The sequence below is a fragment of the Semicossyphus pulcher genome, unplaced genomic scaffold, assembly GCF_022749685.1.
Source record: "Semicossyphus pulcher isolate SPU_LCO1_2020_fin unplaced genomic scaffold, fSemPul1.0.p SCAF_10, whole genome shotgun sequence".
Classification (NCBI taxonomy): Eukaryota; Metazoa; Chordata; class Actinopteri; order Labriformes; family Labridae; genus Semicossyphus; species Semicossyphus pulcher.
Window position 1 is genome coordinate 7,459,356 of NW_027211604.1, and position 25,815 is coordinate 7,485,170.

Below are 25,815 nucleotides of genomic sequence, written 5' to 3' on the forward strand. Positions count from 1 at the left end.
TTTTACAGTCGTCTGTTTTTAATGAAAGCAGGGGCCAGCTATTTGAAACATTAACTATTTGATTTAAAATGACCCTTACTTTATAATTACATCACAAATAACAGTGTTCAGTCGTAGATGTATTAAATGTGTTTCAGAGTGTAGCCACTGATTATGTTTTTACTCCTGCCCGCCTCTTTTTCCTGTACACATGAACAGCCAGAAAGCACACTGGCTGTTCACGCCACATTGACCAAAGGCTCCCCCTGCAAATGTAGAAAAGGGACACATCGATAACGGAGCAATTAGTGCATCAATAACCTGCACTTCCAATTTTAATGTATTCAAAAGGAATTGGATTTCTCATTGGATTTCTGTATATTTGTGTTTTGCTGTCTAGTTTAATACACATTTTCTTTGCTCGTCTCCGGAACATTGTTATAAGAGAGGAGATGCAGAATCGACTGATTGGGATGAGAGTAACACTATTTGCTTATAGTCATATATTCCTGTCTTTCTAACAACCACACTATCTAAGGATGCATAGATTTTCCCAAAGACTGTACATATAGATGGACGACGCTCTGCTCTAATTGTATGAAACTGATGCCAAATATCCTCCGTAACAGGCGCTGCCATCTTGCGATGGTGACGTCATTTGGAGCCAGAGTTGCGCTGTAGAGATCGGCGATTGGAGCCGTCGTAGCCACTTCCGCTAACCAAACCACACACTTAACTTACTGAAAAAACAGCAAAGATCCCCCACGTCAGTGTGTTATACAGCACAGCTTCTTTGTGTTGGTCTGAAGCAGACTTCAATGACTGTAGTGATTGCTTTAGTTACGTCTCCTCTCACCGTTCCTCCTCTACTCTGCTAATCCATAACAGAAGGGCTGCAGGAGCCATATTGGTCAACAGAGCTGTCAATCATTCTTTTTACAGCATCAAATAACTAATTAAATATAAGAAAAATTAACACTTGGACGTAAATCAGCATTATAAGAACTAACTATAATGACAGAAACCATGTTTGAGAAACATTTATTTGACGTGTATTTTGATTTTATAGTTTGACTCCTGTCCCACCTGTTAACATGGAGGAGGTGGGCTTTATGACCTATACTGCAGCCAGTCAGCAGGGGGCGATAGAGAGGTTTTGGCTTCCCTTTTAGGGAGCTGTCATGTCGTTCATCTTTTTATACAGTCTATGTTTTTTCCACTGAACCCTAAACTCAGGCTACTGGCCAATACTAGCTCCTGTACCTGTACTCTAAAGTTCTTTTAAGGCCTCTGAAAACAAAAGGTTTCTTGCATAATTCAAGTATGTTTAGCAAGTTGCATTCCATTTTTGTTACGCCGTGACTCATCTTGTGTTGTCTGGCTAATATCTGATCTATTTTAAAAAGTTAGTATCAGAGCCAAAAGCTATCAGTGTATTGGATTGGTGCATCACTAACACTCACACTTAGCAGAATAGTGGCTGTATACAAGAGTCATTGAAAGCACTTATTGAAATTAACACTGGATAATTAGTTTGTAGACGCACACAAAACTGGTAAAATATTGCAAGTTTTCCAGAGCGCTGGACCTTGATATTTAACCTCAATGTCTGCACCAATTTCAATTACCAATACAACTCTGCACACACACAGTCAGAGGAAATAATTATAGAATAAAGTCATCGTAGCATGAAAAAAGCCAGAATTCTATTGCTAGAGGGAATGCAGATCAAAGAAGACACTAAAATAATGGGTCATAATTACAGAGTTGAAAGGTTCAAAATCAAACATAATGATTACAGTGTTTAAGCTAGCCAGTAGCAATAGAGCATGGAAGGAAGTGTCTGTATTGTGCATTGTTTCAAGCTGCATGTGATGATAATGGCCAAGTTGCATAATCTGCACGAGAGGGAAACAGCCTGGTAACCTCATTGACCCTTACGATGCGAGCACTTTGTTGTAATAGGCCTCTCTGGTAATGACTTTGTCGATAGATAACACTTGGCAAGTTGGTGAAAACATCTTTTTCAAGGTGTGTTTGATACCTCAGGTTACTTTTTGTTCTACATCGCCTTACCACTCAATGTCTCTTAGTGTAATACTAAAATAATGAGTCTCTTAGGCCGTGTTGAATCTGAAATTGTATTACATTTTTATTTGATTACGCAGCTAAAACATTCTACACTGGCCCTCAAGACTGTTTTGCATGTAAGCTTAGAAGATATAATTTCTTGTTCGTATATTAATTTCTACATGGAATTTGTGAAGCTGAGACATTCATTAAAGTTACTGAAGCTCTGGGACAGACACGGAACAATGTCTGACTATAGTTATGGTTTGCATCTTTTCCCTCTGTTGTTGTTTAATTATCATATTTTGCTTCTAGGGCCTGCTGAAGGTTTTCGTACGACTTATTGGCAACAATAATTAACTATACAGATGTTTTACAATTATAATGGAGCACGGATTGTTTTTTCCCCCTACTGTGAATCACGATAGACTTAAGGAAATGCTTTCTGTGAGTTGTATGATAGTTTTATGATCACAGTTATGTAATTTTTGGCTATTTCAGTACAGCTACCAGGCATTTCATAGCTAAATCTTTTGACAGGAGTTCCAGCAGAAAACAACGTTTGACATAAGTACTCTTTGTCATTTCGCAGGCAGATCTTCTGATGACCCAATGGAACTGAATTCACGAGTAGTGCTATTTTGGGTCCTGGTGCTGCACTGCTGTTCTGCTGAAGGCAGCATCCTGTACCGGGTCCAGGAGGAGCAGCCTCCCAACACCCTCATTGGTAGTCTGGCAGCAGACCAGGGCCTGCCAGATTCTGGTCATCTCTACAAGCTGGAGGTGGGCGCCCCTTACCTTCGTGTGGATGGAAAGACGGGAGACATCTTCACCACGGAAGTTCCCATAGACAGAGAGACCTTGAGGGACTGTCGAACTCAAGTTAAGGGTAAGCCATGCTTCCTGGAATTTGAAGTATCGGTGACGGATCTGATACAAAACCAGAGCCCACGACTCATTGAAGGACGCATCGAAGTACAGGACATCAATGACAACACTCCGCAATTCCCCTCTTCTGTGCTCACCATCTCTGTTCCTGAGAATACCATCATGGGGGCACTGTTCTCCATACCTCTCGCTACAGACAGAGACTCTGATAGGAATGGGGTGGCAGATTATGCTCTGACTGCGGGGCCAGATGCCGCAACCCTGTTTGGTTTACAGGTGGCCGACGACAGGGGGGGGAAGCTCCCGCAGCTCATCGTCCTGGGCAACCTAGATCGTGAGTTAAAGGATTCCTATGATCTTACCATCAAGGCAGTGGATGGAGGAAACCCTCAGCGCTACAGCAGTGCATTGCTGAGGGTGGTCGTCACTGATGCCAACGACAACTCTCCAAAGTTTGAAAAGTCCACGTACGAGGCGGAAGTGTCCGAAAACAGTCCAGTGGGGCACTCTGTGTTGCAGGTGAGATTGTAATGCAAATATACTAGCGTTAAAGAGTTCCTTTTTTAAATCACTTTGCCTCGAAGTGTTAAGTTGCAAGGAACATTGTTTATATTGCTTGATGTACTGTTTTGAATATTATATTAGGAATGAGGAAACAGCCATGCTCAGTCGATTTAGCAACTTTTGTTTTGGCAAAATTACCGCGTGTTTGTGCAGATTTTATTCCTTAGACACACTGCAATGCTCAGTTTATTTTTCAAGATGTTTTTGCAGTGTTTGTGCGTCATGTTTGTGCTGTTTTTATTCCTCAAATACAGTCTTAGTCGTGCACATCTAAATCAAAGATAGATATTTTTATTCTGGTGTTGTGCTTTAAAATATTTACAAACCTTACAACTCTGAATGGGCAAGATTTAATCTCTAAAGCAAAACTCTCAAAAATCAAGGACACATTTAATTTCTGTCAACTCGCATAATTTGTTCTTGGTTTTAAATTTGATTCATGCAAATTGTTTCATTCTTATTACTCTAACGTGCATTGTTAAGTAATACTACAAGTATTAGAGCATCAGCATGCCATGCTTGTATAGGTAATTAAGCTGCTTATTGCTTTTGTTGTGCTATTATACTTGCAGAAATAGAGTAAAGAGATACACAACAGAGGAGTGTAGGAGTAATGTACTTATACTGTGAAGGATTTTCTCCACATACCGCTGGGAAATTGCACTGACTGTCATGAAAGAAATATTTTACCATATGTTTTCATGTGAACCTTTTCTATTACCCAGTTTCTGGAATAAAAGATAAAGGAAAAAGAGAAATAAAAAGGCCAGTGTATAACCATCAAAAGCAGAGAGGAAGGGCAGTAATGAAAAAAAGCGGTTCCCTTGATGTGCTTTGAAGTCTTCTGACATCTGTTGATTCATTAATTCATTCATTGACCCATGATTAGTAGAGAAAATCCTACACTGACCTCCTTTAGATTTAACCCCATATTGTTTCACACATCACGGCTTTAACCATAGATTTCCTTTTCTTGTAGGTCAGAGCGAATGACTCTGACATGGGCCCAAATGGAGAAATTGAATACACCCTTCACCAAGCTGTAGACCCAGTGCCAAGACTGCTACGGATTGATCGCTCCACTGGCATCATCTACGTCAAAGGATCACTGGACAGGGAGGAAATCAACAGCTTGTCATTCTATGTGGTGGCCAGGGACAAGGGTCCTCAACCTAAAAGCTCGAAGACTTTTGTAACCATTGAGGTGACTGACCAAAACGACAATGCTCCAGCTGTGGAGATCCGTGGGATTGGCCTCGTCACCCACAGTGAAGGAGTGGCCAACATTTCAGAGGACATGCCGGTTGGAACAGCAGTCGCTCTGGTGCAAGTGTCTGACAAGGATGAGGGCGAGAATGCTGTGGTCACTTGTGTAGTCGCGGGAGACGTGCCCTTCCAGCTCCGCCCTGCCAGCGACTCCTCCAGTGACAACAAGAGAAAGTATTTCCTGCAGACCACCACTCCTCTCGACTATGAAAGGGTTAAGGATTACCGAGTAGAGATTGTTGCTGTGGATTCTGGAAACCCGGCACTCTCTAGTACAAACTCTTTGAAGGTGCAGGTGACTGATGTGAACGATAACTCACCAGTATTCTCTCCGACATTGTTTGAGGTAGACTTTGCTGAAGAAAACCAACCTGGGGAAAAGGTCTTGGATGTTATAGCTGCAGATGCTGACAGTGGCACTAACGCTGAACTCCTCTATAGTATTGTGGCAGACTCATCTATCAAAGGTCTGTTTGAGATTGACCCAAATACAGGGGAAGTAAGAGCCAGAAGCCCCCTTGACCGCGAGCATAAAGAACGCTATGAGTTCCGAGTCACGGCAGCAGATAAAGGGTCACCGGTTCATAAAGGAACCGCAACTGTTGTAATCAAAGTCCTTGACCGCAATGACAATGACCCCAAGTTTATGCTTAGTGGCTACAGCTTTTCAGTGTTGGAAAACATGCCTCCCCTCAGTCCAGTTGGCATGGTGACGGTCCTGGATGTGGACAAAGGTGAGAACGCTCATATTCACCTCTCTGTAGAGCCTGATGGGGGAAAGTTTGTCGTTCAAAATGGCACGGGCACCATTCTTTCAAGCATCTCATTTGACAGGGAGAAAGAAAGCAGCTATACTTTCCGTCTAAAAGCAGTGGACGCAGGAGAGCCACCCAGGTCTTCATATGTCGGTGTTACCATCAATGTGCTTGATGAGAATGACAATGACCCTGTTGTCACCAAGCCCTCCAATTCCTCCTTTAGGCTCCTGTCACCTTTGGCTTCCCCTGATAGCCATGTTGAGATAGTGGAAGCTGAAGACCTGGATAGCGGGCCTAATGCAGAGCTGCTCTTCAGTATTGCTGGTGGGAACCCTTACCAGTTATTTCGCATCTCCCCCTCCAGCGGGGAAATCACTCTTGCAAAAGAGATGACCCGAAAACATGGTGGACTACATCGCCTAGTAGTGAGAGTTAGTGACAGGGGGAAGCCTGCACGTCACGCCACTGCCCTGGTTCACATCTATGTCAATGAAACCATTTCAAACGTCAGCTTAGTGGAGGCCCTAGTTGGACACAGTCTTTACACTCCACTGGACAGGGACATTGCTGGTGATCCTGACAATGGTTTTGCTGCACAGCGCAGTAACATTTTGTTTGGAAGCCTTGCCGGTGTGGCAGGTGTTGTCATGCTGATCTTGGTGGTGGTATTTATTCGACACCGCATCCAGAGAGAAACTAAGAGTGGGTATCAGGCAGGCAAGAAGGAAACAAAGGACTTGTACGCACCCAAACAGGCACCAAAGAACGCCAAAGGCAAGCGAGGAAGGAAAGGAAAACCCCAGAAGTCCCCCAAACCCCTAGGGGAAGAGGAGGAGGTCAGTCTTCAAAAGAGCCTCAAGTTCAATCTGGATGGAGTCAACGATAGCCCCAGAATACACCTGCCCTTAACATATTCACCAGGAAGCCCTGATATAGGCAGGCACTACCGCTCCAACTCCCCCTTACCCTCGATCCAGCTGCAGGCCCAATCTCCCTCAGCCTCACAGAAGCATCAGGCTGTTCAGGACCTTCCTGCCGCCAACACCTTTGTAGGAACAGGGGGAGACGACAACTCTACCGGCTCAGACCAGTACTCCGACTACAGCTACAAGACCAGCCAACCCAAGTACAACAACAAACAGGTAAAGCCATGGCTCTTAAAACTGCTGTCTAGAGGGAGTGTTTGGAGGAGTGGATGGTTGGTGTGTTGCATTGTTTGAAGGTATTTAAGAGGGATAATTCAATTTTAGGACTCATAGGTTTTATTGTTATTGTGTTCAACAGCCTTAAAACATTTCAGATTGAACAACACTAGCAAAGAACTATTCTTAACAGAGGAAAATACCAACTTCCACTTGTAAGACACTAATGGCACTCTACTAAATTGTTGTTGCTACTAAAAAGTTGGACCCACGGGCAACATTGATATGCTTTCGGAAGAATATAATATATGATTTTTTTTCTGGACACCAGTTTTGGATGTAATATTATATCAATTATGTCTTTTAATATTCACTGCTGTCTTACTATTTGTTTTGCTCCTGTGTAACATCTCTGGAGGGTGAAATTGGATACACAAAAGAAAGTTGTTCAAAAAAACAATAAACTTCAGGTACGTGGTCGAGTGCTGCGCTGTGAGAAAACACTAAGAGAAGAAAGACAGCACTTCATATTTGTGTTTTTTGCTTTCTCCCAGTTTGGCAGGAGGCTTAAGCAGGGAAGGTCCATTTCCTAGTGACTTACTTCTGCTCTTCTGCCTGACCTCTAGTGCACTCATCTCTGCAGGTCACTCGCTCTTATCTCCTTGCTCCTTATGCTCTTATCTCCTCTTATCTGTACAACATTTGGCAAGGCTCAAATCGCCATGGAAACAGAAATATTAATAGACTAAGAGGGGATTACAAACGGAAAAATTGTAGAGTCTGGGGATGGAAAGCGAGTGTGTCTCTAGGTTTCTGTGTCATCTGCCGGTGTGTCTTGGACAAGTGTAGACGTGTATTTGTGTGTGGGTACAGGGGGGATCAGGCAGACTACTACTATCCTTAAATAACTTTCTCTGTGTAACATTTTGTATTGTAAGGAAAAAAATCCATATATTGTCATCCCATCTGTTTAAACTTCCCACTTTCATTCTACAGTACATGAGGTAAACAGACACCCAGTTTCGGCACAAGATCGAACAGTATCGTATAACGTCAAAGAGATGCAAAGACGGCCCACTGCTGGGGCTTTCCTTCTCAAACAAAATAGTGCATCCGTGATTGGCAACATGGCTGTTAGTTCTCGCTACCTCTGAATTTTACCGAGTGATATATTTGTGAATCAAACAAAAAATGACAAGCTTTAAAATGCAGTACTGATGTTGCTGCAGAGGTATATAAAAATGGCAATATATATATTTTTTATTGGAAATATTTGACGTTGATGTGTACAATTTATTTCATCCAAGACGGGTTGACACCGGCTTTAAAGACGCTTCCATATATCTGATTCTTGTGTCACACATACAAAACAGTTTGACACTCTCCTCGGCTTTGCAGATAAAGTTTGCCACATGAAAAAAAAAAATTAGCAAAAATAGAAACGGAAAATATGCCACTGACTTCTGAACATGTGTAGATGACACATTTTCTGTGGAGATATCATCAGAGCCAGTATCACAGTTGGCTGGTTGGTAGTTTCAGCAGATGCTAGCTGACAGCTTAGGTGATCACAAGCCTTTGTGGGTGGAGTCAGCTGAGAGAACAGTCACCACTGTCTCCTTGATGGACAACATAAGGGACCAAAATGACTGCGAGCCACAGGGTGTGTCTGGGTACGTGTGTGTAGTGCCAATCTCTGTGTTTGTGTGTGGATTTGCCGCTAAAGTAAAAGAGTGTTAATCGTAACCTCGGCACAGATGTGAGCTCTCAGCACTTGACGGTGTTTGCGGTAACTCAATAACACAAATGTGTACGAGACATGACTCAAGTGATTGACAGACTGTGTGAAAACATAGACAGATGCTGAAACTCATGCGACATACCTCAGCAGATGTCGTCTCATGTACGGCATCCCCTCTCACATCGGGAGGAACAGATTGACCAAAATATATAATTAAAGTAACTGCCAAGTTATGTGACAGATGCAGAGTGGTGCCCTTGCTTTAATTAACTCTGCTACACCCGACAATGGCTTTTTATTGGGAACATGGTCAGGTGTCTGGGTTTGTACTTAACTTCTTGATATTATGTCGAAAAGTTATGGCTGGTGTGTTAATAAATTACGAGCACGGAATGTAATATGAGCTATAAGTAAAGCTTGTTTTCTGGAGACTGGTACAATAAACAGTTTAGCTCTGTATCTATATGCAGCAGTATCATTCTTTTTCTCCCGGTCCCTCGGGGTTTAATTAAAAGTCTTTTAATAATGAACAAGCTTCTATTGTTGGGTGAAATCTCAGTCAATGTTCACAAAGTAAAACAGTCTGATTTGGAAGCTGTGATGTCTCGTGTACTGTGTCTGGAACTTTGACTCTGTAAGCCCAAGGCTGACTTTTAGACACTGACACTGACATGACGATATTTTGCCTGCTCCTTTTGGAGCACTTTTCTGGCGTTTAGTGGAGAATTAGATCAGGTTAAGGGTAAGCGTCCGGGTTAGACATGTTGTCATTTAGGACTCATGAGGGACCAAAAGATCCGCCTGACCCTTATTGACAAATGTATGCATGTGCAAAGAGGTCGATTTGTCAGTGCTAGGGTGGGGATGTGCAGCACATGGATACTGTTTCCCACTGATAAACAGAATAGTGTGAGACATACTGCATGCTGTTTTACTGCTCTGATTTTTATTTAGATGTGCTATTTAACATTTCTGCTGCAACTTATTGACTCTACATACTGCACACATTCATTGATGATTCCATTAAATTATATTTCATTTATTCATCGTAGTATATTTCTTATTTCATAGGACGTCTGCACCTATAAATGCTAGCCTAGAGAGAACCCTGAGGCTGAATAGTAGAAAATGTAGATAGTGTACACTTAAAACAGGCTTGATGAGGGTGCCAAAACCCAAACAGATGTTTCAGATGTCCTAATTTCATCACAGCATTATCTGAGAATGCGCCAGCTATATGCACAAATGATATTTGTTTTGTTTCTTACTCTAGAATCTAGTTCTGCTACCAATTCAGAAACATTTTGATCTTCTCCCAAGACTCTGTAGAGAGTATTCCAGCGCTCTAATTGATTTAGATTAACCCACTTTGGCACTGAATTCCTGAAATGCCGCTTTCCGGGATATAGCATATATTACAACAGACATGCTGCCTCTCAACACGGTTGAAGGCAGTGGGGCAAAAAATACCCATTCCCTCCAAGAAAATTCAAAATAAATCCTTTTTTTCTAAAATGCTTGTTCCAAAAAAGCGAAAAAGATGAACCAAAAAATGATAGGAATAGACTTAGACATCCAAAACTCTGAGCCACAGTTGTAACCAGCGGTTGTCATGTACTGTATGTGTCTAGAACCGATGAAATTCAGAACCATGGACAGTGCTTTTTTCTTGCCAACTGCTCCAAAGCCTTTGTGCAGGCGGGGTACCGCTGCATAACGAGGGGAGAGAAAGATGATAGGCCTGTGTGAGGCTGATATAGACATACCCCTGCTGTCCATACTCCTCTGTCAACAATCTAAGAATAATACAAAACACTTATTGTATGTTTGAAATGCTAAATTAAAACAGCGCTGTGTTATACTGAGAGCCAACCCACACCGAGATAAAAAAAAAAAAATCCCGTTTCTGTATTACTTCTCTAAAGAAAACCTATTTTCTTCTTCTGTCTGAGCGTTATGCAAATGCAAATGTACCATAAAACAAACCCATCATGTTACTTTACACTATATAACAAACAGGATGATGTGCATGACAGGTTGCTGTAGCTTCCCGGTGCTGAACAGAGGGCCTTACAATTGCTCTCATACGGCTCGCACCTGTTTGGGTAATATTGTAATTAAAGAGGGGAGTTTGGGAATTTTCCACAGGGTCTTGGCATGTTAAACCACTCTCAGGTGTATGTCACCATTTTGTTATTGAGCCTTGGCAGCGATTTTCAATACAGAAAATAACGGATATTTCCAAGAAATTAGTATTTGAATGTTAATATTGATACTGTTTTAAAGCATAATGCGGAGCATGCCTTGTGATATGTAGACGTTGCAGATAATGGTTGTTCTTGAGATGTGCTTTAAATGTAACACCATCATAATGACATTTTAATAGATTTATATGAATGCTAATTCGAATTAGTGCGCACTCCTGCAACTATTTCCTACTTAATATTTGGTGATATTAAAGTTTGAGGATTGTGTTAGAAAAGCAAGTCTGAACCTGTCCTGTTAAATCAAGTTTACATTCATCATGGAAGATAAATGTGTTACAAGTTGCCATCCTGTAAAAAAAAAAAAAAAAAGTGCATGTACAAATGACGAGGTAATTTTACACTTCTCAGACAAGACGGCTGGAGGTTTCTGCACCTTTACAACAGCTTTCTTTTTAGTCCTTAGTTCCTCCCCGTCGTCACCTTTGAATGTGTGATATTGCATGATGGTTGCTGGAGAAACCAGTGACTCACATTAGCCATTAGAGCTTATAATTGGCCCTTTTGGGTCCAAGAGCAGGCACCCTTCTTTCACACCTCACTTAATGAGAATCCTACATTTCAACAGAACACAATGTGAGTGATATGGAATACTGAGAACCCAGTGTTGCACAGCAATCGTGGCTACTTGAAAGGCTGCATATTGATCCTTTAAATACATACACACTATTAAAAAGCTTTATTTATCAAACATACGTATATGAGTGTTGTCCCCCTGCGGGCTACTTGTTCATCTCCATTTCTGTCTGCCGTTACCTAAAGCCACTCCAGTGAAAGCAGGGAGAGGAGTAGAGTGAGTCACTGCGAGTGTTAATTAACCTGCTTCTTTGTTAAGCAGGGCCCACACTTTGTGAACTTTAGGCATCCCTTTGAGCTTGGATTAGCCCAATTTAGCCCAATACTGCTGTTTGAACTAAGCAGAGGTGTATTACAGACGAGGCCGCAGGCAAAATTTTCGATTGTTCTGCAAGACCGTGACGCATCTTTCTCTCTTACTGCTACTCAAGACCAGTGAAAGAAGGAAATCATTGAAAATATGCCATCTGCATGTCAGTGAATAGAAAGCAAGGAACACAGCTGACTTATTTTTTCCTATCTTTTCTTTTCCTATCTCAGTTTCCAATCTGCCTTCCAGTATTATTCAAACCGGCACGGTACACAGACATGCACACGCACGCAGACACCCACACACACTGGGCTCTTTGTGCGCCATATATTTGCCCTGGCTGATTACCCAGAAAAGCAAGGCTAGAAGGAAAATGAGGTAAAAAGCATTGTCGAGGCTGGAATAATTCACCCGAGCTGTACTGCGTGTTTTACTTACTGTTTTATAGCACAAAAGAATGATTCAATGCGTTTCTTTGTACGCTGCGGTGTATTGACAAATACTGCATGTTGTATACTGCTGCTATTTCACATGTTAAAACCACTTTTTCCGAACGTTGGCCCACATTATAGCATGCTTGTCAGGTGGCCAAACCTACAAAGAATAGTGACCTTCGTTCATGATAGGCTATACCGAGCTCATTGTATTTTTATAATTAAACTATATTACCTCTGAGAATTTCGGCTAGCACACTTATATAACTGAAATTCCTAGAAAACACCTACTATTTCCAGCCTATTGTGATATATATATATATATATATATATACACACACCTACATACCATCACTTAAATCAGCTAGTGACTCTACACTCATGGTTGCTGCTTTCATAGTGCTCTTTTATCTATTTCTGCAGATTATCCAGCAGCATTTAAACATATTTAAATTGTCTGAAAATTTGCATTTTATATAATCGCGTAATGCAGTAAGTATATACACTAGGCGGTACACAGTACCAGAACACCAACCAGAAAGCTTGTTGGAGGGAAATTGTTATTTTTGGCTTCGATGAGGCGACGGCTCTGACACAGGAACAAACAGTGAGGGGGCTGTTTTAAGAGCAGAAGCCAGTAATGAATGTATGGTACTTTGATCCAGACTTGATGGAGCCAAGGCATGGCTGGATCAAACATAGTCATGAAGATGACAGGAGCACATTCTCAGGAGGAAGCTTTTATCGTAGGTTTCACTACATTTTAATTGGGAATCTTGAACTATTGGAGAAAACACATAACACCAGGCTACAGAATAAGTCACACAGTGGACTTGCTTGTTAGGGTGCTTTATATTTCTCCTTTTTTCCTTCCATGGTAAATACTGGCTCTGCTAGGTCCGCTGTTTCGCTGGATCTTACTGTCACAATTTAGGTAACTGACACACAAGGCTGGACCCAAATGCAGACACCAATTTGCCAGCCCTTAACGGCAGAATTGCCGGATAGGTGCGGCAAAATTGGCAGACAGGCAGCATATCAACGACTAGTAGTCAGGCATACAGATACTGTAACAGACAAACAGGTTAAAAGAGAACGCCTGGACTGAAAGGTAACGTAACCTGGCAGTCAGCAGCCCGCTACAAATAGTCAGACTAATTGCTGATGAGGAGCAGCTCTGTAGACAGGCGATAGGGTCAGCCAATCTGCACTGGAGGGAAACTGTGGACCGGGAGGAGGACTGACAGGAACTGGGGGGAGAAATGCCAGAATACACTAAGACATGAGAGAGACAGTCCGAGGCTGTGTCTGAATGTGAACCTGGAAGAGAAGAAGGAGGGGGGAGATGAGGCAGGGAGCACAGTGCAGGATGTAAGGCCACGTGTGTGTGTATGTGTAGCTGAGCTGCGATTGCAGGCAGAATTCAAAGTACGATACAAGCTGTGTTTTCAGCTTCTGGTTTAGAGACGAGCGTCATCCTCAAGTTGTCTGTGAGAAAAAATACTAAATAATGTGCATTCTCGCTTTAGTGTTTCTGTGTGGTTGTTCGTGCCTGAGCTGCTCCCATCCACACTTGTTTTCCTCCCCATTAGAAAAAAGGAAGCCAAAGACTCCGGAGCATGTCCGTTACTTTCTGCTGAAGCATTGCCTTTAAATATTGTGTGCTTCTAATTTCATTTTGTTTAGGTTGGCTGAACACGGAGTCTTAACTGGCAACTTCCCCGTGGGACAGTAATTAAGTTAAAGCATAATAAAATATTCCTCACTCATCCTGGTATGATGTGGGCTATCCCACACTGAGGCGTATACACAGAAAGTTTGACAGAAAATACATGAATATATAAACTACTTAATAAAAACAGTTGCGTATAAAACAATTATTTTTGAGGCAATTGCTTTGTACTTTCTCTCTAACTCATTGAGGCAAGAAACTCTGACACGAAATAAGGAGCTAAACAGAAAGACTGCAAGCTTTCCTTATTACAATATCGGACACCAAGTGAATATTCTGCAGGGGGAAAAATGGCCACATGCAAGTGAAGCTTTCAGAATGATGAATGCCTTCTAGCCACCTATCTCAAGTCCTCCTGCACTTCCATAAGTCTCAAACACTAACTTCTGTACTTGCAAAGAAAAGCTGCTGTCCCTGTGTGTTAACATTATAGATTGAACTCCTTTTTTAAATAGAAGGCAGGTATCTCATGGTTAGTTCTGCAGGATGCTGCGTCTTTAGGAAGAAGAAGAACACTGGTTAGCGTACAGCTAGGTGGCTAGCTAACTGCTGAGGTGAAAGTCAACAGTTCAAATAGCTTGCTTCTGTAGTTGAGTAGAATTTTCAGGTATCTGTACTTTAACCTCCCACATTTAAACACAAATATCTCAACTTTCTACTTTCATTTTCATAATAGAATCATTACTTAAGCTTAAATGCATTGAAGTGGAATTATTATGATGGGCTGCAGTGGTTAGCGCTGTCGCTTCACAGCTAGAAGGTTCCAGGTTTGAATCTTGGTTCAGACGTAGGAGGCCTTTCTGTGTGGAGTTCGCATGTTCTCCCCGTGCATGCGTGGGTTCCCTTCGGGTACTCCGGCTTCCTCCTACAGTCCAAAGACATGCTCGTTAGGTTATTAGGTTATATCTAAAATTGCCCGAAGGTGTTGCCCCGCCTCTCGCCCAATGACAGCTGGGATAGGCTCCAGCCCTCCCGTGACCCTGAACAGGATATAGATAGTCGACTCAAAACACCCTGAAATGGTTGGGACACTGATACATTTACGTGTCCATCCAAGTTTAATTTTTACAGATGTTTAGAATACATTTTAAATTAGGTTAACAACTTTTTGTTGAATCTTTGTAGCAGTAGTCTGTAGATGAGGCTTTGGGGAAGTAGTGCAAATACCTCGAACAGCCTATAGTCTCCTATGGTGCATTAACTAAGTTGGTTATCCTCACTCACTAAATAACAGTAATGAACAGCAAATGTATTAATAATGACAGACTTTTCTGTCTTTTCAGATTGTGCCTGTTCCGTTCTGCTTTAATTCTGAAAGGCATCGCTGACCTGCCTGTTAAAACAGCAGCCAAACTTTTGCGCCTGCATCACAGACAAGCAGGCGTCTTTTTAGACATTCAGCTCATTGACAGAAATAGCTAGCCAACAAAACACCAGTCACAGCGCTGAGCACTAACAGCACCCAAAACCTAGATGTTTTATTTATTTATTTTGCAAACACACCACTACCTTTGGAAGAGAAAGTGCTGTCTTAAAATAATGAGGAAAAAGAGTAAAGGTGCTCTGAATTGTGGAAGCCAGGGGAGTGTTCTGCTGGGTGTGTAGAAGATCAAATTATATCCTTCTCTGGTTCTGTGTAACACACACAGACACACACACACATGCACAAACCCAAGCCAAAACTCCAAAGTGACCAAAGTAAGTGACAAAGTTCAAATTTAAGCTGAAATTGAAACAACCACAGCTGATTTAACGTTATGTTTTACTGATGTAGTAATTTCACTGCACATATCTCGTGGACTACTTCCCCAAATCCTTAAACTCCACCCCTCCATACCGTCTTTGGTTTGTGTGCCTGCTTCTAGCTATTAAAAACTGAGCGAGGCTGGTGAAGATTGAGGCCAAAAATATTCACATAACATCCCCAGACATCCTTTGAAGTATCTTGCCAGGGTAGAGAGGGTGTGTGTTACCTTGAGTTACAGTAGACGCAGACGGATGTCAGCTGTGCGATCTGGCTCTGCACAGTATAAAAGATGGCATAGCTCAATAATCAAGGCTTATGCGGAAACGCTGGGTGCACAGACTGCCTGCTATACTCAGCACATTTACAATTTCTTGGCACCCGGCATGTAGTCCTCTGATGTTGTCTTGTTTCATGTTGACTTAAAGACTTGAGTGCCTAAATATCAGGATACAGCCTGATTATTCGCAGGCCAATCAACTGTCGAAACCAGGAAGTTCAGAGTTTATTTAACTCTTGTGATAAAAAGTCAAATCCTTCTTGATGTATGTGACGCTCATTAGCATGCAAATGTCTGGTTTTGCACCAGCAGGCCAATGGAAGTGCCGGACGGATTGGTGGGTTTCAGGTAGTTAAGGAGAGGAGATTAAAATGTGACTCAGTTTAAAGTCTGAACCCATGGATTATATGCTGTAGGATTTCTAGACACCAGGTACCATTAGTAGTAGCAGTAAACTAGTTCTGGTAGTCAATGTGGCATTCTGTAATTGTTAGCAATGATCAGGTTACAGAGATATATTGATACAGCAATATATGGATACAGTGATATATAGATACAGCGATATATTGATATGGCAATATATTGATATGGCGATATATGGATACAGTGATATATTGATACAGTGAAATATGTAAATGGCGATATATGGATACAGAGATATATGGATACAGCAATATATTGAAATGGCAATATATTGATATGGCAATATATGGATACAGTGATATATTGATGCGGCGATATATCGATACAGAGATATATTGATACGGCGATATATGGATACAAAGATACATTGATATGGTGATATATGGATACGGGGATATATTGATATGGTGATATATTGATACGGCGATATATGGATACAGTGATATATTGATATGGTGATATATGGATACAGTGATATATTGATATGGTGATATATGGATACAGTGATATATAGATACGGCGATATATGGATACAGTGATATATAGATACAAAGATATATTGATATGGTGATATATGGATACGCTGATATATCGTTGTCCTGACTTGTGTAATACAATTATCAACAGGCTGGCGCCAAAAATCAATATTTAATTGTACCAATATATGGTGGTAAACAGATTTCACTGCGATTTTGACTCACTGTGTCACTACTTCACGACTCCTCCCAGTGGCGCTTACATCATGAATGAGGGTAACGTAAACAGAAATGAATTGGCCGAAGAAGAAGTTAATCAGATATCGTGGTGTATCATTATATGATTGTCTTGCAATATCAATTATTGCAGAATCACTGTTTTGTGATAACGGGTCATGTACCGCGTATCTTGAGTTACCTTGCGATTCCCACCCCTGTTCATAAGACATACGTATGGATGGATGAAGTGACGGGTCCTGTGTGTGGATATGTGTATTTGTCTCTTTCTGCAGCTACTGGACCAATCATCCTAATATCTTGTGTATGAAAATGTATGCTTATCAGCCTCTTGTCTTTACACTGAGGCACAATCACCAAAGAAGTTTTAGGCAAATCTCAACCGTCATAAGCCTCTGTTCAACATAGCGCCTGATCTGTAGTGCACTTGCAGCAACTGTCAACAGATATGAAAATGAAGTGAGATGACTCACACATCAGCTCCTTCCATCAGCAGCGTCAGACAAAACAAAGTGTTTAATTACTCGCCAGGTGTTTGTCCTATCTGTGCAAGGGCAAAGGACGATTAGTGGAATCCCTCAATGCATGAAATCGCAGAGTTCCCGAGAGGCGGATATGAATGTTGTTGTTGACATATGTATGTACTGATATTATTATATAGCACTGCGTTTAGAGCCGTCGTGTGACAGTTAACTACTGCGCTCCATTCATCCAGATACACAAGTTGACAGTTGTCTGAGGATGTAAGCAGAAGAACCGCCCCCCTCTGAGTGTGTGTGTGAGAGAGACAAATATTTCACCAATTACCCTCTTGGTGTAAATTAATCTTCTAAAGGCCAGGCTACCTCAGCCTTCCTGAGAGGTGCTGGACTGAAGGTTAGAGTAAGATTAATTCTATAATGCATACATACGAGAAGATAATACACTGTAAGATAATACTTATCAGTCAGACAGTGGTTGACATTAATATGTCAAAGGCAAAACTACCCTATACTTTAGAGAGGTGCTATCCTGTACTTCACTCTGAGTGATTCTTGATTTCCTTCACATTCATTTTGAGAGTAGCAGAGCGCTATTGATTATGAAAAGCACAAATAGCTGCAAAGTTCACCAGAACATAGGAAACAAGGTGTCGGACACTCTCATTGGGGAGGACCTCCAGACCCCTTGTTTAATTTGTGTCACTGGTGTATTGGTCTATTGGAATGAATGTCCCTTACTTTCCCTCATTAAAGGTGGTAACCCTACATACCGTGAATGCAGTGCTTCACGATTACAGCGTTTTTATCTTCATTATAAAGAAGCAGAGAGGTAAAATTGAGCGAGATTCAACTCCTCTTTGTTTCTGTTCATCACCCACATTTCCCCCAGACACACCTGGCAGAGAGAGAGAGGGAGGGATCTGTGCTCTACCGAATGCACTTTTCTAGTTTTATTAACAAATTATAATCAATTTTAAGTGGAGTGGAGCTACCAAAGTGGCACGAATTGGAAAACAAATTTTATCACCTGAAAAAATAAAAAGAGTCAGCGATGAGGAATGTTATGCTTTGGTTAGCAGATAATATTTAGAGATTTCCCACTACTCTAGGTAACAGAGGGGGTATTGATTCAGAATGAAAAGGCCTCTAACTAGAGGGATGATCAACACAGTGAGGGCAACACAGACAGCAGGGAGGCAAATGACTTCAATTAGCTGCCTGGCTCTAATGAGAGAGCCATTCTTTGAACCAGGACATGGGGATTGATTTCATTTGCTCCTCACTCTCAGACTGAATGATTAGAGTTGGCCCTTTGAGATTGGCTGGACCGTCCTTAATGTTACAGGACTGACAGGTGTAGATAATGGGCTAAAACTGTTTACAAGTAAACTTCTCGGTATGTAAAGCATAACTAATGACAGTATACAGTTTAGCCATATGGAGCTTTTACACCCAGTTTCCTGTGGGAAAAAAGAAGGCTTAAATCCTTACGTTTCTTCATATTTCTCTCTGCAATTGCAAGAGTTTCAAATCCACTTATCCCATCCAAATCCTTTTGAATTCCTTATCGAATCTCATTAAGTTCTGCTTTCATCTTCTGCAGGTAACTGAAATTATAAATAACTCCAGCTCACTGATTCGGTTTAGACCCGTGATCACCTGTTGTTTGGTGAGAAGCCAGAAATATCACTGTTTTAAGTGATAACTACTTAATTAATGAACATTAGCATTAATTAAGCTAGCCTTTTTAACTTCCACAACCTGTTGCTACGACCTGAGAATGAAATGAGCTGCAAATAATTGGAAATGTTGATTGGTATTGATTGTAATGACACACTGGAGGAACAGCTGCAACATCCTGATCCACAATCTGTAAATCTTTATTCAGAAGATAATGAGCTCAAAATATTGATTCAAAAAGAGAGGACTGCTAATGTTACCTGCATTTTTACCATACTTGTCTTTGCGGTAAAAAGGAGAGACACAATGCTCAATAAAAGACTTAATAGAGCTTAACCTGAGCTTAAAGGTATAATAAGGAGGATTTTTCCTCGCATTGTGTCAATAACACACTCAAACTGGGCCCCTCCTCCTGGGCTCTTCGTCACCAGAAGCTCACTCTCACTCTCTCGTGCCAGAACACGCCCACCCCGCCGAGCTAACACCGACAGCATCACGGTTACCTATGCACTAGCATGCTAACCGCAGTTACCGTTGTGCTAGCATGCTATACACCAGTTACCGTTGTCCTAGCATGCTAACCGGTTTGAGGCGCCTACCTGTCCAACAGAAAGAAGGCCAGCTCTGCATCGCTCTTTCGCCATGTTCGCCGGTCTGAATGGCGCCCAGTTGCTAATTTGAACCACTCCCACACTCACCTATATGCTGTGATTGGCTCAGGGAACAACAACGGCGCCCCTCCTGAAAACGTCCCGTGCAAAGCAAAACAACAGAATAGATGCAGAGGTAAGGGTCTCACAAGGGTCTGCACAACACACATGTGTAGAGGCCCATAAGTGATGATTTATATTCTGTTCTATTTATAAAAGTCTACATTTTATTTTTCTAGGAAAACCCTACTTATTATACCTTAAACATATCCTGATATTTTGTTGACTTGGAATCAGATTAAAAGTGCAGCTGTAAACCTAATTAAATTCAAACTCCCGTTCTTTATGACACTCTAACACGCAAATCATTCATAATATGAGCTTAGAGAAGTCTCCTTGTAACCATATGCGGTTTCAGCGGTAGATTATATTTGCCCCAACACCTCCAAACCAATATTTTAACAGCTAATGGCACTTTTGATTAATACTGCATCATGCGTCATGTCGGCTTTAATGTAGTCAATATGCATAAAGCATTTTTTATAACGTAATAATGTATTGATTTAAGGGGAGACGGGCGTGTGACGAAAGAGTTCCTGATAAATGGCAACTGGAGTTGAACTTTCAGTGCAGCTAGCCCGGGCTGCCAACCATGAGCCGTCTTGATGTCATCAAAATGCCCAGCAGTGCTGACTTGCTCTTTGATGTAGAGGGAAAATAATTAAAGTGATGCTAGTGATCTATATACGTATTAAAAAGTGATGGTCTCTCCCAATCGATCAAGTCTGATGAAACGCCTGATGAAAAGCCAGCAGTTCACAATGATCTGCTCTCATTTTCCCTCAGCTTCATATGCCGTCTGTGAGTGGCACATGGTCAAATTCAGTCTTTTATGTATAAAATAAAATAAAATAAAATGAGTAACTCCTTTAGGTAAAGCTGTGTGGAGGCTCAGCTCCCTGATGGCACTGCCTTTAGCCGAGATATTATATCACCACATATCCCAGCCTCCTTACCTTCTGCCAGGCAGATTAGTGCTTTTATCAATAAGCAGCTTAGCACCAAAGTGTCCCTCAATAATATGCCATGGTATTTTTTTTTTCTCCCGCTGCTTTAACTCCTCGGCTTCTCTTTCCGTGTCTTTTGCTCATTCACATAACCTCCCAGTTTCCTGTTTTCACCCCCCTAAAATGCTCCACTTTCCTTAACTCTGGGTGTTAACCTTTGACTTAGACAAAACTGGGATACATAATGTATTCTTCTCTTCAGGTCACATTAGGAACCTAGACAGGGCCCAGGAGGACCTGAAAGCAGCATCCCCATCAGACATTCTAGCCCATTAGAAGCCTGCAGTGCACCATAAAATCCATTAAGGTCCATTAGGGAAGTGCTCTAGCCCAAAGACACCTTTAAGGCCAGTCAGCCACAAAGGTGCACAGTTACAGATGGTCTCAAACTTATTTGATTTGTCTTGAAGCACCATGTTTTCCTTAGGATATTTACTCAGCCCCATGTGTCACATACTGTAACTCATTTGTAAGCATTTTTGCGTCATGATTGCAACATAGCGTCAGAGATTTAATTGCAAAAGTCTAATGTCAGTAAATCTTAATCATCCCAAATTTCTGTGATATTTGGTTCCAGCTGTTTTCACTCTAAACTTATGCCATTATTTCTCCACTTAGTAAACCAGCGCATAATGCAAACGATCACAATGAATACGAATTAGCATAAGCATTATTGAGCTAAAACAGATCCCAGCTGAGATTTCACCGGGGCTTTTGTAAGTGCCTGAACGCGCTCTGCAGCAAATGGCAGCTCTTTCACCCTCCTTCGATTGGAACAATTTGATACAACTGAGAGGTTTCAGCACACGGCTTCTCATGTGATCAGAGCGCACATTATTACGTTTGATGAGCCTGACCCAAATCTACCAGCGGCAGACACATTTTTCATAGCCAGTTTGAAACTCCAAATCCTAGATCAAGTCAAAGGTGGATCGAGGACTTGGCTATTAATTGCTATTTCTGGTGCATTTCTACAGGGACCAAAAAAAAATAGCAATTGGACTCTTACATCCCGTCTACAATTTGATGTTTTGAGAGATTTTCATGACGTTAAGGAGTCATTATCAACACTTAGAGATGTACAAACCGGATTTTAAAGCAATATGGTATATCCCAACCAAACTCCCCTGTCAAAACAGTTTTGGAGCACTGCAAAATGCATGGTTCATAAAGTAATAATCTCGAAGATTTACATTTAAATAAATGTCTGTTAAGTCACTATCTATCGCTGGACGAGGCAACACAATGGTGATTGAGCCTATGGCCCACTGATGAAAGCCTTTGCATTTGCAGTATATACTGTACTTTATTACAGACTGGGTGTCTGTGGCGACATTTGCAGAAAAAAATCACAAGCGGCGCCCAGTTAGTGACGCGTTTTCCATCACCCAGCAGTGGTTGGTCTTGCCAGAGAGTAGGGATGCACGATATTATCGGCACGTTATCGGTATCGGCCGATATTGGCTTAAAAATGAACTATCGGATATCGGCCAACACGCCGATATCCGCAGATATAATTAAACGATAAAATAATGGGCTGCTGCATACTTGATTGATTTTTCAAAGTGTCCGAAATAGATAGCAAAAATGCTATTTGCAATGACTGCTCAGCTTCGGGGATGCGAGGAGGAGCCAAGGCACAGTCTTTCAACACTACAAACTTGATTAACCATCTCAAGACCCTTCACCCCGACCGTTGTAACAAATGTGATTAGAGTATCACCATTATACTGTACGCTAATTCCAATACAGAAGAGAGTTGATGATCTCTGCAATTAGGTGTGCGGGAAAAAAAATATCGGTATCGGTAATCGGCTAAATGAGTTGTAAAATATCAGCATATCGGATATCAGCAAAAAATCCAATATCGTGCATCCCTACCAGAGAGGGTAGGCGGAGCAAAGCGGCTGCACTTCCGGTTTCTTTAAACATTGCCAGTTAACAGTAATCTGCTATGGCTGAACAAACACACCAAAGATGGATGACTACAGATACAACTTCTAAAATAAGTGAAAATCCAAAGAAAAAGAAACAAATTAGACGCTCAGATGAAGCAAACCGTCTAAAAAGGAAAGCGACTACAGCGAGGAAAATCACGAGTTAGAACAGTGACAATGGGAGCCAACTGTAGACGTCTGGTTAAATTGGGAAGTGTCCTCCCGCATTGACCATTTATCGCAATTAGGGGGCGCCCAAGAGAACGAAACTGAAATCTTTGAGATTGTCAGTTTAATTAGCTTTGGGAAAACAGCTCTATTGTGAGGTGTTAAACCTTTTGTCTTTACAACAGCAGCACACATTCTTTCCTGCAGCCTCACTCAAAAGACGTGTGTGTGTGTGTGTGACTTGTTTTAGTGGTATTACTGTCACTGCTGTTCGAGCTGATGATGGAATAACAACAGACAATGACATATATTCTGACTGTATAACTACTATATACTAATGTACGTCTAACATTTAATGCCCTTCTATTGCTTTAGTTTTGCATGTCTACAGCTCTGAATAGAGTTTAATATTCATACAGCCTGTTCATATTTGTTATATTCTAAAGTTTGCCCCTTAAGGGTTGCATGGCGAAGAAACCATTCATAATACCACAATGCATAATATTATATCCAGGTTTGTATATTAACGTTGTTTCCAAGCAATGTTAGAAAAATGAGGATGAAGTTTCTTCCCACTTGAAACACATCGCCTCAAGTGTGGCACGCTGAAAATGTCTCTTTTCACATTACAAGTGGTAATGCTCTCTTCATTCCTCCGCAATTTTGCTTCCTTTTATCTTGCTTACTTCTTTTCACACCCATAATATGTCTTACAGTGTCATTCACAGACACCTCAAGTCGTGAGCGTTTATTGCTTGAATATTTCACTTGAAAGACATTATGTAAATTTAAATAACTATGAACCTGACACATTGCATTTCTGTCACTCATGAAGCCTTTACAGCGTGTGTCTTGTTACTTGTAATACAGTGATAATTGGCAGGGAGCTTACTGACGAGCGGAAAACATCAACAATGATGTGGTCCGACCCAAGTGTGTTTATTTCTGCAATCAAATTAAAAAGTTAGAAGGCTTCATGAAAAGGGTGTTGACAGACTTTAACCACCATCTAATCCACAAAGACGAGCACTTTAAGGTTATCAACAAGATTCGCAAATGCATTGTTAGCCCGTGAAAGCCAAATGAATGGGGCTATGACTATGGTAATGTGACCATGTCATTTACATTTCTGATTAGAGACCTCACTGCTCCTGTGCTTTTTAACCGAACGGAGAAAAGACAGAGGAAGAAAAGGAAACTGTCAAAAGGAAACAATCTCATTAATTTTGATGCGCTCAACATTTGCAACATGAATCGAAAGGTTACGTCAAAATTTCTCACAAAGGTTTTACTTTATTAGCGCAGCAGCGAGAGTTTCATTACCATTTGTGACAGTGTAAGACAATTACGACTACCTGAATATTTCATTAAACTGGAAAGGGTTTTGACACATCACACACTTATGGCAGCTATTAGAATCAGTTCATTTTACATTTAGAGACAACTGTAAGTAGCTCCTTGAGTAAATTGTTATCATTTTTTAACTTGTAAGAAGTGCCAGAGCTGCCCCTGTGAACACGCTAACAGGCTGCAGCGTGTCACCTGTACAAACCTGAACGGCATAAGCAGGTATTTTAGGATGTGTTTTTATTAGCTGTTTTCCAAAGAATTAGAAGAGAAGCTTAGTGTCAGCTCCGTGCATCCATTGCAGAGGAAGCTCTATGATGTGTTACGCTAGCTTAGCACTCTGATTGGAAGCAGGTGAGACAGCCCGGAGCTCCAAACAGGCTGGCTTGTTTGCACATTGTGTGTGTGTATTTATTGCATGGAGAAATATGAAGTTTTGGTTTGAGCAGCATCAGCTCTGGAACGCTATGGAACTGTTTCTTGCACATATTGGCGCGGGGTGAGAGATGCCCCGTCCTTAAACATGTGGCTGCCACTCTGCCACAGTGTGTAACCTTTTATATCTAGCTGACTGTTAGATGCAATAAAGCAGACCGTGCTCTATCCTCAATCTGACTCTTTTGATTCACAAAATTAACATCATGCTGTACTGAAGAAGACTTAAGAGTAAAGATTGAGACCGTAAGGTAATTCGGAAATTGAGTACTGATTTTCAATTCTTCTTTTAAATTTGACAGACAAACTCCGTGGTGAGAGCCTGCTTCTTCCAGCTGAGAGCCCGAGCCACAGTCAAGCCGTTCTTAACATTCAATGATACTGAAAAACTCATTCATGCTTTTATCACTTCTCGTTTGGACAACTGCAACTCCCCATTTAACGGGGCCTGTCAGTCCTCTCTCCCACGTCTGCAGTATGTGCAAAACGCTGCCGCCACATTTTTAACAGGTACACGAAAGTGCGAGTATACCCCCCGCACGTTCTCGCCTCCCTCCGCCGGCTCCCTGTCAATTTTAGAAGACATTTAAAATTTGTATTACTTGGTTTTAAGACACTTCATGGATTGGCTCCCTCGTATTTATCAGAACTTTAAATCCCTTATAACCCAGCACGAGCACTGAGCTCCGCTGAGCAGTCTCTGCTGGTTGCCCCTCGGGCAAAGCAGACACTGCAGGGTGACGGCGCCTTTTCAGTTTTGGGCCCCCTCCTCATATCAGAAATGCCAGCTCGAGTCATTCAAAGCACAGCTCAAAGCCCACCTCTTTTCCATGGCCTTTACTTAAAGCATTTAAATGTGGTCTTAAATTTGTTTTGTCCCAAAGAGACCCGGAAATGTACGACCTGGAACTGAACAGGATCCATCATTATTTGAAAGTTGGAACCCGTACCCATGTAGAAACGAGTAATGTCGGACACGACCCCGGCGGGCAAAACAGACCAGATCAGCACCGACTTCACAGATGATTGCTATTAACTAGTTACAGTTGTCAAAACAAACCTTTTTGTCCTACCTAATGTGACACAGCCTTCTCCCCTTTGCCTGGCCGTGCATATAATCCGTCCTTCCTGTTATCCATGTCGTGTTGATAAAAACAGCAATGCT

The 25,815-nt window shown here is 41.6% G+C and overlaps 1 protein-coding gene across 1 annotated transcript in view; it reads left to right on the forward strand.

The window, feature by feature from the left end:
- Positions 1 to 25,815, forward strand: part of pcdh1a (protocadherin 1a) — a 142,388-nt gene that overhangs the window by 44,791 nt on the left and 71,782 nt on the right. The window contains exons 3-4 of the mRNA XM_069671693.1: positions 2,642 to 3,456; positions 4,481 to 6,667. Of these exons, the coding sequence (XP_069527794.1) occupies positions 2,642 to 3,456; positions 4,481 to 6,667 (3,002 nt within the window). The remainder of the gene's footprint in view (positions 1 to 2,641; positions 3,457 to 4,480; positions 6,668 to 25,815) is intronic.